The 15,573-nt window shown below is 42.5% G+C and overlaps 1 protein-coding gene across 2 annotated transcripts in view; it reads left to right on the top strand.

Annotated features, from left to right (window-relative positions):
• The window catches only part of ALG14 (ALG14 UDP-N-acetylglucosaminyltransferase subunit), a 37,133-nt gene that overhangs the window by 4,464 nt on the left and 17,096 nt on the right, over positions 1–15,573 (top strand). The window contains exons 1-2 of one of the 2 annotated variants that reach the window (XM_057402764.1): positions 12,594–12,733; positions 15,003–15,154. In XM_057402764.1, coding sequence (XP_057258747.1) covers positions 12,604–12,733; positions 15,003–15,154 — 282 coding nt within the window. In that variant the 5' untranslated portion in view covers positions 12,594–12,603. Of the gene's footprint in view, positions 1–12,593; positions 12,734–15,002; positions 15,155–15,573 lie in introns of those variants that run through there. The other variant, XM_057402765.1, reaches the window with a different exon arrangement.

Here is a 15,573-nt window from a genome sequence, read left to right as displayed (position 1 = left end):
TACTTGAAGTCCGTAGTAATCCACCCTCAGCCAAGCTGTACACTCCTGCTCCATACCCTTCTCCTTCTGTAATTACTTGCAGGGTGGCACTTTAGGTATGGTAGAAATTTGTTGTCAGATGACTGCTTGTAACTCCCCCTAAAATCTGTGAGAGGGATGTGACCATGAATAGAAAACTACACAGCACCCTTTCCTAAGTACAGCTGTAATTTCAGAACCATGCTTTCTCAGAGCTGAGCCTACTTCTGCCAAGAATGAAGCCTTTCTCATGACTGCTGTACTCAAAAGTGAGACACTAAAATACTTTTAGAGCATTTGAAAGTTATTTCAGCTGTGGTTTTGAGCTTACACAGGATGCAACTAACCTGTCTGTCTGAATTTACCAACGGCAGTAAGAGTAGAGTTTTAATGAATGGTGAAAGCCTGATGAGTTTATGAAAGAAATTACATAACGTGGTGGTGTAGCAGCAGTCGATTGAACTCAGTGACCTAAAAAATGCTTGGATTTATTTCTGTCTCAAGAAGTTCCAAGCTCTGCCTGTCAGCATCAGGAGATCTTCCCAGAAAAATCAATTATACATGTAAGCAAAAATATCACAGGAAGAAAGAACATATGAAAAAGCAAGCACAATTGTCCTTTCACAGCACTGAGAATCGAGAGTAACTCCACTGAAGCCAAGGAGTTACACTGGTGTGAGTGAGAAAAGAACCAGCTCCATTGACTGAAATTACTCAGGCCACACAAGGAGTCCAATCACAGTAACTGTGGGCAGCTAATATCATGCTTTTAATTCAGAAAGCCAAAGACTGAAGAGAGGAGACTGAAAAGAAAGGATCCAAATTTGGGCTTAGCCAAAAAAAGGAAGCTGAAAAATAGCAGGAAAATGGTGAATGGAAAAGGGGAAAAAAGAAACAATTTCTATAACATCCTCCCTCACCCAAAAATATCTATAGAAAAAACAGAGTGACTCTGCTTGCTTTTTTGTTTAACTGGGTACATGCAGGGTGTTCAACAGCTGCTGAGCTGTATGCTTCTCTGAATGAAAAGTGCTAGCTTCATTTGCCAAACAGCAGACCCATTTTGTGTGTTGATGCATATTGTGTAAAACCGGCTCAGATTGAGAGCTGCAGAATGTGAGCATTACCTTTCCAGCATAGGTCACTGTAACGTATTCTGTCCCATCTTTAGGTAGCAGTGTACTAAGCAATTCCTTCACTTTGCCCTGCTGTAGCTTACTTCCTCTAAACACACCCTCCTTTTTTTCATCTTAGGTCAGTGAGTTTAGTTTTCCTAGCTCCTGTCACCTCCCCATTTGAAATAGCATTTCTGCCAGCAGCACCTACTCTCACTGATGGAAAAAAGGCTTGCTTCTGGGAAGCTATCTAGTCACTAACCCTTCCTGTACCTCCGTCTCCCTTCTTCAGTTTCCTTCCAGTTTTGCTGTCTTCTCTAGTTATCTCTTATCACACGCTGTCTCTTTCATCTAGTTACACCTCACCTGCATCATCACCCTCTATTGGTTTTATAGGCCTGATTATAATTGTCCAGCAGCTATTGAGGACCTGTAAAACAGCACACTGTGAGTTTATTTTGCTGCATTACAAACTTCTATGCTGATGCACTATGTCAGTGTTATGACAAGACATCAAACCGCATTAAGACAGATGTGCTGAATATGATCCATGGAACTTGCAGGAACTCCATCTCTGTTTTTCTTTCCCAGGTCATTCTGTCTCCCGTTTTACCCCTTTCCCATTTATTGTCTATTTTCTTACCACCTCTTCATTTCCTGTCACTTTTCTTCCTCCCGTGACTTCCTTCATTGTCCACCTGACATTCCTCCATGCATTTTCTTTCCTGTCAAAGTGCTTGCACAAAGGACTATAACAGAGGCAGGACTGCAGCTTTGTTAAATGTGTCCTTGGCTCTTTAGTAAACAAAGCTCCACCTGGGTGTATCTTTGGGACCAGCAAATTGAGGGTCTAGAAAGCATTCCATTGCCAAAGGCTTAAACCAGAGAGCTCTGAGGTTAACATGACTTCTCAGTTCCCTAATCTCCAAGATGGAGCATACCAGAAACAGCAGGAAGAAGCTTGATGAAATAATACCAGATTCTTTTCTTCACATGCACATTTCCTTTTGCTTTGTCAGAGTCAAGGCTCTTAGCAACAAGATCAGTGTGGAGCAGGGCAGTGACTAGAATTTGATGATGTCAGAACAGCAGAAAATGGAAGAAGATGTACTTTGTAATGGCATACAATTGAAAAGCATGAAATTGGTGCCAAGCAGTGCTAACAACAAAGTATTTCCCAACAATTCAACAAGCAAAGGGTCAGAAAGCAATGGTTTTTTTTTACATGTTCATACTGTTAATTAAAATCACCATAATTCAAGTAGAGACCAAAACAGTGCTCCTTGATATTTGCTATTTTGTGCTATTTCATTTTATGTGATAGCATCTTATTTTAAGGAGCAGCACACCAGGTAAAAAGACAGTGCACATGCTTGGGGTAGTATAACTCATCTGTATGCTAAAGATAGCTTCTAAGCCTTGCTTAGATCTGTCTAAACCTTGGCACAGGCCATAGCAGCTGCACAGCATTTAACTTTGCCTCTTTCAGCATGCACCACAGGGTGGAAAGAATGGTTTATGAAGATGTTTTAATGACAGCCATACAGGCCTGAAAAGGTGAAGGAGTTTCTTGAAAATATAGTTTCCTCTGTCATTTTTTTCAGGTTTTGCAAGAATTTCTCTATCAGTTTTAGTGCTTTTTCCATCTTCTGTTGATCTGTGAAAGCCTTGATTAAACAAAGCAGGAAAATGACTTAGCGGCACAAGGAAACAGTGAAACCTGGTGCACACTCACATCATGTATCTCCAAATACTGTTGAAATCCATCAAGAAACCCTGACTAAGAAAACAAGGAACTGTTTTTCACATAGTTCTCAAATACAGTGCTCAATAATACTTGTCATAATTATATATTTCTTCAGAGAACAAGAGGATTTTAAAATTCATGTCCCTTAAAGCTTCTTTATTTCATATTTTGCAGTAAATAGTAATGTGGTGTAATACATTATTTTAAAAGGAATACTATTATGAAGTAAGTCTTAGGAACTTACAAAGTCCTAATTTTGTCATTTTAGTAGCCCCAGAATGTACTATTCATTTTCTTTTATTGCTAATAATGTCTTACAGCAAGGACCCTGCTCTTAGCAGTGATACTTGTTAATACTGTCATTTTTTGCACATTTCGAGTTGCCACTATTATAGAATCTTACGTAGAGTTTTAGTCTCCATTGACAACAGCATGTGTAGTGATTCCCCCTCTCTCTAAAGCCTTGATCTGCTTGTTATTTGATACAGACTTCGCCCCTCTGTGCAAGTCCAGCCAGATGAAGGAAACTGTGCTCTGTACTGTAACTTCCAAACCTGTGATTCAAGACAGCAGTCCTGCTAAGAAAGATACAAAACCAGAATAAACAGTACATTTAAATACATCAGTGCTAAACCACGGAAATAAAGTTTGCCTTTCAGACCAAGTGGGGGATTTATTTAGGTTTCCACTTCCAGTGACACTATTCAACACCATACACATTTTTGCTGATGAACAAAGCTTGCTCTGATTGACTTACGCAAGTGTCTACAAATATTAGAAAAATATTGAATATAAGACCCAAGGATAATTAAAAATAAGGAAAATACAAAAATAATCCTAATAGTATATGTGATATATACAACGTTTCACCATAAAAATGTATCATGCAAACATTAACAAAGGGTTTGAAAAGTCTCTTTGTGAATTGTACCAAACATATTGTCCAAGTGAATAAACTGCATTGTAACAGACACTAATTGCAATGTCTTGGTTGTGGTGTTTTGGTTTGCTTTTCTTCCCCCCAGTATTGCACATTTATACATGTTGTACACATTTGCTGTAATAATTCTAATGGGACTGCTTAAAGAGCCAGTGTTTCAACAGCTGTGCGTTTGATTTGCTGAATAATGGCTTTTACACATCTGGAGTTCCTCTGGTGAGGTCTTCTTTTTCTATATGGATATTATGCCCCAGTGGAAACAGGAATCTCACCACTGAAAGTGAGAACTTCCAGATTCAAGATATCTTGGGCAACAGTACCTGCACCTCTGCAGAGCAAGATGTTCTAGCCTAGTGCTGTGTTCTGCAGTGCGTAAGTCAGATGTGTTCTGTACTCCAGGCATATGCACAGAGTGTTAGACATCTCAGACTCACTGGATGTGCCAGACATACCACGCAGCTAGTCCATCATGTTCAGAATTAAGACAATTACATGCTTATTTATACAGGGCATCTGAACAAACTCGTGTGTGCAAGTTATCCCACAGATAAATATATGAAGCCAGGTGCTGGAGCAGGTAATGTTCTGCACCTCATATAATTTATCTTTCCTTAAAATCTACATATATATCCTTAAAACAGGGACAGTCTTTTCATCTGACTTTTGCACAGTGTCTTTCCCAAAGAATTCCTGCATGCTGCAGCAATAAGAAAGTGAATCTGGATGAGAATACAGCGCTTCATCCCCCCCATCACCACTGTGGAAGGCTTCTCGTGATCCGATTCTTAACTACAAAAGTACACTGCAAAGGGAGAAGTCTGGGGCAGTAACTCTTCAGTTTCACTTTGAACAACCTTTTCTTTTTGCCTTTGTGTGAACAGTGCTCTTTAAAGGTGATTGCGCTTCACCTTACAAACAGTTTCTCAATTAATTTGTTAAAATACCATAATAATTGAGGCTTATACAAGCTCTTGGCTTGACTGTTATCTACGTAAGAGTTACTTGTGTTTAAAATTGTACCAGTCCTCAAACACAAAGCTACAATCAAAAAGACAACATAGTTTGTCTTTGAAGTATTCAAAAAAGACTATCAAAGCACTTGTAAGAGCCCTGTTTGGAAATTATTTGTAGTATTTATTTGTCTTTGATCAGCAGTAGGCAATCAGAAGCTGTAATATAATACAATACTGTATTTTCAGTAATGTTTATCATCAGCCAGCAAAATAATTAATACCATAAATTAACTCCAAGCAATCGTCTCATTATCACCATTTAATTCTCAACAAGGAATCCACCAACTCTCTTGACACCTTAACAATGCATTACATTCACAATAACTAATGCAAACGATGTCTCATTTCCCAACATTTGTTTAAGCTGTAATACAAGAACATGCCCATACTGTCAAGCATAGAGAGAACCCTGTTACACATCACCTGCAGTTGATGACAAAAAATGGGAGGGGTATCTGGTTTTAAACCTTATGTTCTTACATAATCAAAGACTGGTAAAATGTAGTGCAGAAGGCGAGTTACATTGGCTATAGCTGGACTCACATCGTACCTATTGCCAACTAAACAAAAGCACTACATTCAGATTTCAGAATTTTCCTATTTTTTCTTGCAAGAATGATACACAAACATACAGAAATTAAAATACTGAGACAACTCAGCCAGCCTTACAAACTCTACAAAGAATTCCATTTATCTCCATTCAGAGCTAGTGGAGTTATTACATTCAATTGACTTTAACATTACTTTTACAGATCCCCAGACCTACAGCCGTTCCTGGCAGCATGCCCAAAACTCTTAGTCAACAAATGACATATTTTTAAATGGAACTTCATAAAGAGAAGACACGAGGAATGCAGGAGGAAAAGAAAATGAAAGACAGTGAAGAGCAAAACCAGAAGACAGGCTGAGAACACTGGGGCTGTTGAGCCTGGAGAAGAGAAGCTGCGTGGAGACCTCAGAGCAGCTTCCAGTGTCTGAAGGATGCTAGAGAGGGACCTGTAGCAACAGGACAAGGGGTGACAGGTTCAAACTGAAACAGGGGAAGTTCAGGTTAGATCTAAGGCAGAAGCTCTTCCCTGTGAGGGTGCTGAGGTGCTGGCACAGGGTGCCCAGAGAAGCTGTGGCTGCCCCATCCCTGGCAGCGTTCAAGGCCAGGTTGGACACAGGGGCTTGGAGCATCCTGCTCTAGTGGAAGGTATCTCTGCCCATGGCAGGGGGGTGAAATTGGATGATCTTAAGGTCCTTTCCAACCCGAATCATTCTGTGATTCTTTGGTTGTATTCTCTTTGAATATGACCAGTTCTTTCCAGTGCCAGCATGTAAATAATTCAATGCTAGACCTTTAGAAACTTCAAGAGCTCAGAAAACCATCCTCACTTTCAAGTCAGTAACCTATCTTTGTATTGGAAGGTATCAGTCCTGATGAATTTTGTACACTCGTGAGGAGAGGATGGAGAGAGTGTAGAAGGGTGAGAGGCCTTTCTCTCAAGCCTAAGAATGCTGAGGGATGAATACTGAAATCTGGAAGAAGAACTGTGACTGACAGCAGCAGCCCCCAAATACCTGTTTTTCAGTCTGAGAGAAGAGGTACACTCTGATACAAGCTGATGAATGAGACCAAGCTATCCCCCTGCCCAGGCAAGGGCTGGTTTTCTGACAGCAATTCTCCTCATCCTCCTCACAGACCCCTGGAAAGCTCAGGAAAACCCCACCTGAAAAGCAACTGTGAATATGCAGAGAACCTACATCCTAACCCGCAAGTTCCTTGCCAATTTTGTCTAAACATTATAAACAGACATAAAGACCTATTTCCAGGAAGATAATCTCAGAATCCAAATCTATTTCTTGAAGTACTTTTATTGAAAGGCCTTATTTTTACAGGGTGAGTGGCCAGAGGCACCCACGCACCTCAAGGTCACTCAGGACTTTGAAGATGTGACAGTGCTCTCTTTCTCCTGGCTTTTTTAAGAGATCAAAGAACATCACCTTACAGTATGTCACAGGGACTGCTCCCTGCGCATGCTAACCAGTAATTACAGCAAGTTACAATATGTAATTTTGGTGCCCTTGCTTCATAAAATCACACTCAGAATGCACCCAAACAATTACCAAACCTTGTGTCACTCAGAAGGCACCCAAACTACTGCCAAGTCTTATGTCATCAAAGCTACAGAAATGGGCTTCCTAGCCACACTGTCAGATGTGGCAGGTTAAAGAAGCATCTGCTTGCAGTGGGGCTCATGCCTGTTAGAGAAGAACATTTTCCTCACAAATTGCTGCTTTGATTCTAATTCATTAGACCCAGCCTCCTCCCTCCGTTCCCACTTCCAAAGACTGCATACAGAGAACCTGTCATTGCCAGAAAGAAGGAATTATTTCAATAGTGGGAGGGAAGGTTACCTTATTTATTGAGTTGGTGTAAACTCACAACTGCTTTGCTGTCTGGCGGCAGTCAGACACCACAGCTCAGCAGTGGAAATTCAAGTGTAAGCAATGGCAAATGTGAATGGGAGAAAGCATTCATTTTTAATAGAGAATAAATCTCATTATTTGGGGAATTTCATCCCACCCTTTTGGCTGTTTGGGACAAGCAGTGTTTAACTGCGTGCAAATGCTGCGTCTTTGTATCTAAACAAATGACAGCCATTTTAAATATATATGAGATGTGCCATTGTACCAGCAAGCACAACACTAACTATAATGCTGACATAAATATTGCAGGTGTCATTGATTACAAATACAAACCAGGACTATATCAGATTCCATTCCTATAATTGTAATGAGTCACAAGAAGGCAAAATTGCACTTAGCCCAATGTATTTGAAAGTAACTGCTGCAAAAAAGGGACACGTTTCATCACAGCCTGGCTCTGATAACATCCTAATTTCTGCCATCAAGTGAGAACAGCCAGCATCTTATATATTAGCTCATGTATCAGATGCCTGCTTCACCCTGTCCCCAGTTGATTCCCAATGGTCTAATCCACTGATTTAATTAAAAATCCCTTTCCTGCCCAACAGCAGGACTTTTTGCAGCTTGAATTTCTCATTTTAAAGAGGAATCATTAGAAACCCAGAAGTCTTCCGGTTTTCTCTAATCAAAGAGCACCATATCACTGCTCTTTATGTTTCTGAACACCTCAGAAGCATATAAAAATAAGTGTTTTCTGCAGAAAAAAAGTTTACTTCTATAACATACCTTGTTTTTCAAATCACTTCTGCTATGAATCTATTTGCTAAGAACAGTATTTAGATAGATTTAATGCATGGCTGAGGTTTAACATGACAAACGGCTCCACGTTACCATTTTTCCAGTAGCAAAGCCTCAGTAAGAGGTTCCTGCCCTTTTCCTCACTAAACTCCTTCTACCATTTCGGTAGTTTACCTTCAGTTGTGCTAATGCAACTGCTTGTAAAGCTGTACTCTAAGCCAAAACAAGGCAAAATGACCTCATTTAAGAAAACAACAGTACAATCATTCTTGTTCATCGATCTACTTTGAGAATTCATAATTAGAAGGAAAAGAAAAAGCCATTATTCACAATGCCAGTTAAGAAATCATTAATCTAAAATGTATTTCAGTTGCATGGAAAGACTCTCTTGTTTAACAGTTAAAGTTAGATTACTTATGAGTGGAATCTCAGAATGGGAATGGTCATCGGATAGCCAAAGCTGGCTATATTTCATTTCAGGGAAAAAATACTTTTGCTAATATTCCAATTGCAGCCTTTCCTGTCGGAGCCAACAGAACCTGAAACACAAAGAAAGCAAGCTTTCCTCAGCTCAATTTAGTACTCACCAGTGTAACTTTCAAAAGGAGACATGCACCAGATGTACTAGCAAGCTTCTGCAGAGAATATTCACATAAAAAGGATAGCAGCACGTTTTTCTTTGGAACACTGTCTGACAAGCAGTAAATGAAAAAAAATTACACCATTTTATAAAAGCCTATTTTTTTCCTATTCAAGAGTTTCAAGGTTTTCTTTTGGACAACAGTGAGCCATTACTTAGAATAAGCATGGTTTATTGCTCCTCCAAGTAAAGAAGTTCAAAGCTAACTTCCTGCATTAGCAGCAGTTACCAAAGACAGCCCTTATAATTACTGCCCTTGTATCACTTTCTGTCAAATGACTTTTCAGGGCAAGTGCTTCCTCCCAAACAGGTTACATGTTCACTTGCAGTATTACTTCTTTCTACAGCTACCTGAAAGGAGGATGGAGACAGGAGGGGGCTAGGCTCAGCTTCCAAGGAATAAAAGGGCAGGACAAAAGGAAACGGCCTCTAGCTGTGCCAGGACAGCTTTAGATGGAGCTGAGGAACAATTCCTTCCCCAGAGGGTGCTCAGGCATTGGAACAGGCTGCCCAGGGCAGAGCTGGAGTCACTGTTCCTGGCAGCGGTCACACACCATGTAGACAAGGCCTCAGTGCCATGGGTTAGTGGTGGCCTTGGCAGCGCTGGGAACGGTTGGACTGGGTGAGATGAAAGGTCTTTCCCAGCCTGGTTGATTTGATGATTCCAGTTTCACAGACTGGAGAATGGTATCCAGCACTAGCCGCTGCCTTCCTCACAGAAGTCCTATACTTCACCTGCTTCACGTTAGTTAGCTAATGTGACCATGATCCGCTAAACTTTGGGAGAGTAACTTCTTTTTCATGCTAACTTTCACATGCATGTCTGATGCTGAGGCAAGGTATTCTCAAGGAATAGATAAGAATAGACAGATAGGAATCAATCACCAAGCTTGCAGCCCAGCTGAATGAGTAGAAAAGAACCTGCTTGCTTCAGGGCTCTTCCAGTTCTTGGACTGAAGCCTCCCTGGTCCAGAACAAGAGAGTGGATTTGCCATGAGGAGAAAACACAAATACATCTATGTCCTACTGAGAAAAGACATGATTAGCAATGTCATACTGTAAATGGGATCTTCATGGGTTCTACTTAATCTCCAGGAAGGGAAAAGAAATACCTGCAGAACTTTATGGTGACTAGGTTGCAGGCTGTTGCTTCACTCTTAAATGGTTACTTTAACCAGTGTCACCAAACTCCTCCCTCAAGCCTTGCAATCTGCTCTGGATACTACTTGAAAGCTATATTCCGTATTCAACCAAAATCCCCAACGAGTAAGAACACTTCCAGCACTTGTTCTATGAGTTTATGAGGCAAACTTGCTGGTTAGGTTTTTAGACTCCTTGAAAGTCAGGACTTTTGCTTTGTGCCCAAAGAACTGTCAAATCCTCAGATTTCTACTCCAAAAGCAGGTATGCATCACTCTTATTGTTCCTCTTGTTTTTAAATGACCAGCCTAGGGAAACAAAAAAAAAACACCTTTCCAACTTTACTGGCTTTAGGTCTGTTTCTCATTACTTCCACCAAATAGCCTTGCAGAAGAACTCTGTATAAGAAGGGAAGTATGTGCATGCAGAAGAATTAACATGAAAAGGAGGAAGTCAGTTGAAGGGGTATATGACTCTGTGCTGCTGACATTCCAGGGCTGTTTCTCTGAATAAAATGCCTAATACAAAGCAGTTCTTTCACACTCCTTACAGCAGGAAAAATAAGTGCAAAGTAAGATACAAAAAAGCCTTGGGGAAAAAATCCTTTAATAATACAATTGCTAGCTACACCCCCTGTGGCTACCTGGGATACATTCTACATCAGTGATGTTATTGTCACTGAAAAAGCTGCAAGAGGGGTAAGATCACCACAGAAAACATAGTATTTAAACTCCTACAGAACTTATTGTCTTGTTTTAACATAGTTTATTTTCTCAAAAAGGACTGTGGTACTTTCTTCCTCTTTCTTCTGTAGTTTAGAGACTTGCATCTCTATTGTCCCTAATTCTTAGTTTTATGTAGCTAATTAAGTGGAAAGCAAAATGAATTTATGCATGATCAACAAAACTATTAATTAAAACCTTGTTGCTTCCAAGTGTCAACGATGATTAAGCAGTGAGGTACTTTTTGTGAGGTTACTCATTTGGGTGGCAGACCTTACCATAGTAACGCTGGTTTTAATAGTCTCTGCTTAAAATAACCTCTAAATTATATGTTGCACTGGTGTGAAGAAAAACAAAACCTAACCCGTAGAACTGCGAGACATAAAGTAGAAAGATTCACTTCAAACCCCAAGATGGCAAAGGGTAGCTAAAAAGTGTATTGATAACTTGTAAATTATGCACTAACTATTGGAATCTACCACTGACAGAAGTTTCTGCTAAAAATGAGAAAGAAACATTCAGCTTCCAAGGCTGGTGGGGATACAGAAAGCCCAACTAGTTCAGAATGAAAATAAACAGCCAGAGAAACCATAGCAGACAGATGCAGTATTGCACTGCATCTGATCTATTGTGTTTGTGCACTTGAGGTACAAGTGCACAGCTCTCATGCTTCATATGCTTGACAAGTCACCCCATAAAGTAATAGCGTCAAACCACTCCAAAAAGGTATAGAGTTCACTGATCCTGGTTCAGAAGAGGAGGGCCTTGGTCTGTAGCAGACAATTTAAGGGCAATGATGAACAAACTCTACTGTTTCCTAGTCCTAAAATGCAGTATCTTACTCTTTCTAGCAAACAAGTATGGGATTAGTCTGATGGCTGAATCATCACCATGCCCCCAACAAAGAGCAGCTGCTGACAGAGATGGAAAAGAGTGCTGATCTATCATTCCATACTTCTTACTCAACTAAAAAGCTAAAACATTAGAAGTGAATGGAAACAAGAATAGCGAGACACAGTGAAATATTAGCAGTCTTCATTTTATGTGTTACTGTAAGCAATGTATAGTTGCATGTAAGCATACATACCAGGGTAAAGTTTATGCTGCTCATGCTTGCCAATTCCTGCAGGAATCTGTACGTGCCAGTTGTAGCCACATGACTGCTTCTTCAGCCTCTATTTCTGCACTTACAAATTAATTAAAGCATCAGATCTCTTTCAGCAGACTGCAACCCATGTAGAAAGGGCAGACCAGGGCCCAGAGGCGTGGCTCAGCATGCAACACTGTGGTACTTATTTACCCTTCAGGTCAAGCTCCAACACAGGAGTATTTATAGCATCACAGAATGCACTACATGGGAAAGACCTTTCAGCTGATCCAGTCCAACTCTTACCCTAACACTGCCAAGGCCACCACTAACCCATGGCACTGAGGCCTCCTCTCCACGGTGCAGGGACGGTGACTCCAGCACTGCCCTGGGCAGCCTGTTCCAATGCCTGAGCACCCTCTGGGGAAGGAATTGTTCCTCAGCTCCATCTAAACCTGCCCTGGTGCAGCTTGAGGCCGTTTCCTCTTGTCCCATCCCTTGTTCCTTGGGAGCAGAGCCCAGCCCCTCCTGGCTCCATCCTCCTCTCAGGCAGTTGTAGGGAGCGATCAGGTCCCCCCTGAGCCTTCTCTTCTCCAGACTGACCCCCCCAGGTCCCCCAGCCGTTCCCCATCACACTTGTGCTCCAGGCCCTGCACCAGCTCCGTTGCTCTTCTCTGGCCCCGCTCCAGCACCTCAATGTCTCTCTTGTCGTGAGGGGCCCAGAGCTGAATACAGGATTCGAGGTGTGGCCCCACCAGTGCCCAGTACAGGGGGACAATCACTGCCCTGGCCCTGCTGCTGCATTGGTGCTGATACAGGCCAGGATGCTGGTGTCCTTTCAGAGCTCCCGGGACGCGGCTGACGAGCAGCTGTAGCCGCGAAGGCCGGTTTCTGAGGAGGTCTGAGCCACGCCGGCTGCCGTACGAGGGAGGTGGTACTGGGCGGGGCGACTGCACGGCTGCCTCGGCGCCATGGAGCCCCCGCTGTCTGTCGCCTTCCTTCTCCTCCTCCCCTTACTGCTGGTCTCCTTGGTGCTCCTGGCGAGGAGGCGCCGCAGCCGGCGAACACCTCCCTTCAGCCTCCTGGTGGTGGCCGGCTCCGGTGAGTAGGAGATACCGGTAGCGGAAGCGGGTCCCGGGGCAGAGCGCCCGCAACTGGCTCCAGGAACTACAACTCCCGAGATGCAGCGGGAGCCAGGGAGGCGGTCAGCAGTGTGTCCTGGTGCATGCCGGGAGCTGTAGTCGCGGGTTCCGCTACCGGGCTGATGGGAGGTCCTTCACTCCCTCACGGCGGCTGTCCCAGGCGGTCGGGTGCCCTCAGAGCCGCCGCCTGCCTTTGGGGTTGTCAGAGTCATAGAATGTTATAGAAGAGCAGAATGGTTTGGGTTGGAAAGGTTAAAACTCATCTGCCACAGCAGGGACACCTTCCACTAGAGCAGGGTGTTCCAAGCCCCTGTGTCGAACCTGGCCTTGAACACTGCCAGGGATGGGGCAGCCACAGCTTCTCTGGGCACCCTGTGCCAGCGCCTCAGCACCCTCACAGGGAAGAGCTTCTGCCTTAGATCTAACCTGAACTTCCCCTGTTTCAGTGTGAACCCATCACCCCTTGTCCTATCGCTACAGAGCCTGATGAAGAGTCCCTCCCCAGCACCCTTGTAGCCCCCTTCAGACACTGGAAGCTGCTCTGAGGTCTCCATGCAGCCTTCTCCAGTTCTTTAGCTCCTGATTTGAGTAACTGTTAAGCTTCACCTTTATTTGGAGCATTTTCGCCTGTATTTATGTCTGCTGGTTGGGTCTCTGAGCCTTCCCTTCAGAAGGCCCATGCGTATCACCCAAGTCACTGACAAATGTACTGACTAAACCAGATGTGAGACAGAGCTGTGCAGCTGCTTGGTCTTCTGACAGAAAGTGATTGATGGCAACTCAGGGGGAGGCTTTCCAAGTATCAGTACATCCCCTACATACCTGTCATTCTGCAATGATTTTACCCAAGCCACATTCCTCTGGTTTACTTGGGAGAGTCTGCCAATGTTTTCCAAGTGTGTCACCCCACACTAAGAAGTCACATACGTCTACTCCTTGTTACCTCCCAAAAGCCACAGGGCAATTAATTTGCCCCCCCCAAAATAAGACTACCATGAAAATTTCCCATTGCTGTTCTGTGAATGCTCAGATGATTGCATTAAAACTTGTGAAACTTCAATAAACCATCACTCACAAGAGAATCCTAGCAGATACTGCATGAATTTCTGTGGGAAGGTGGCAAACTCTCATGTCTAATGCAGCAGCATAGCTCTAGCTGCTTGTAAGCTGTTTGTCAGCCAAGAGTGCTTGGCTTATATAGCAAAGATCTCGTAGGAGGTTAATGACACTGGGCAGCAGGAGGCAGTAGGAATGCATTTAGTTTACTATTTTGGTCTGCAACTTCCAGCAGAGTGAAAACCAACACATCCAGTAGAGCTTATGCACATACTTTGGGGTGCAGTTTGATGGTAAGCTGATCCAGCCCAACAGGCAAAAGATGGGATGGCTCCACTTTACCTACACAGACATTTTTCCCTTTGCCACTGTTACAGGCACTCCTGGAGCTCCAGTTCAGGAAACAAAACTGACCAAAACCAACTCAAAAAACCACCCTGCTCCAAAAACCTACAAACACAATAAATACACCCTCCCCTTCTCCCCAGGTCAATGACACTTTATCTACCCAAACAAAGTGACCTTGCAGTGCGAAGGTTGTCGGCACCCATTCAAGGTTAAAGCATTTGGCTGGAGCTGGGCTGTTTCTTCTGCCAGCTCTTATACTGGCTTAGCTGCAGAGTGAATTTGCTGCTTCCTTAATTTCAGTGTTATGAGTTGGGGTAGTGCAGCCCCTGCTCTTGCAGGTCATAGGACTGAGCACTGGGTAGGGTCAGTGGGAGTTATGCTTCCATGGCACAGCTCTGAGCTGGATCCTGCCCACCTTCATTTCTGACCATTGCACCATAGTATGGCTTTTGAGTATGGACTACTACAGTATAACTGCCCAGGTGTTTTTGCAGGACGGGACATTGAACACAAATGCCATACTTCTGTGAATCCTGCTTCAATCCCATTTAACTAAAAAACTTCCATCAATACAGTCTTGGGGTAAAGGTTGGATATGATGATCTTAAAGGTCTTTCCAACCTGGCTGATTCTGTGATTCAGTGGGAGCTGAACTGCCTTCATGTTAAACACTCTCAAACATCCTGTAATTGAATCCTCTACTCTCAGAGGAGTGTCACTGATAATAGTAGCACTAATGAGTTTTAAATGGAAAAGTGTCTCACTCGGCTGAAGAAAGTTACAACATTTCTCATATACTAACTGCAGTTTACTTTGTTTTACAGGCGGGCACACAACAGAAATCCTGAGGCTACTGAGCTGTTTGTCAGAGTCATACTCTCCCAGACATTATGTTTTTGCAGACTCAGACACGATGAGTGAATCTAAAATACGTTCCTTTGAACAAAAAAGGGCTGAAACGTTCTCCACTTCCCAGGTAACTTGTTAAAGATGCTTTTGTACAGTAAAATGATCTTAACATGTAATTCTAATTCAAGATAATTCCAAGATTATTCTTTAAAATGATATTTTTAATACCAACAAGTGCTTTGGATTTTCTAGGTATTGAGAATCACTTGCACTAAAGTTCAGCTAAAGGTGCCATTCTGTACATATTGCTTTGTATCATTCTAAAAGTGAACTAAACAAACATGATTAATACTGTACTAAAGAGATACTGAAAATGGAAGTAAATACACCTAAAAATAGCAAATGCCATTCTTGCTACCAGTTTTCACTTTCTCTTAGATGGTCTTTACCTTCTGTTAACATGTTAATCCCATTTAAAGCAACGGGGAAACATAACTGTAGTGAAAGTGGCTGTACAAGAAAAGCATGCTGGAAATAACTACCTTA

Source organism: Pezoporus wallicus, unplaced genomic scaffold (assembly GCF_028554395.1).
Source record: "Pezoporus wallicus isolate ANWC-B61680 ecotype Strahan unplaced genomic scaffold, APGP_CSIRO_Pwel_v1 contig_8333, whole genome shotgun sequence".
In the NCBI taxonomy this organism is placed as follows: Eukaryota; Metazoa; Chordata; class Aves; order Psittaciformes; family Psittacidae; genus Pezoporus; species Pezoporus wallicus.
This window is presented reverse-complemented; position numbering and strand designations above follow the sequence as displayed.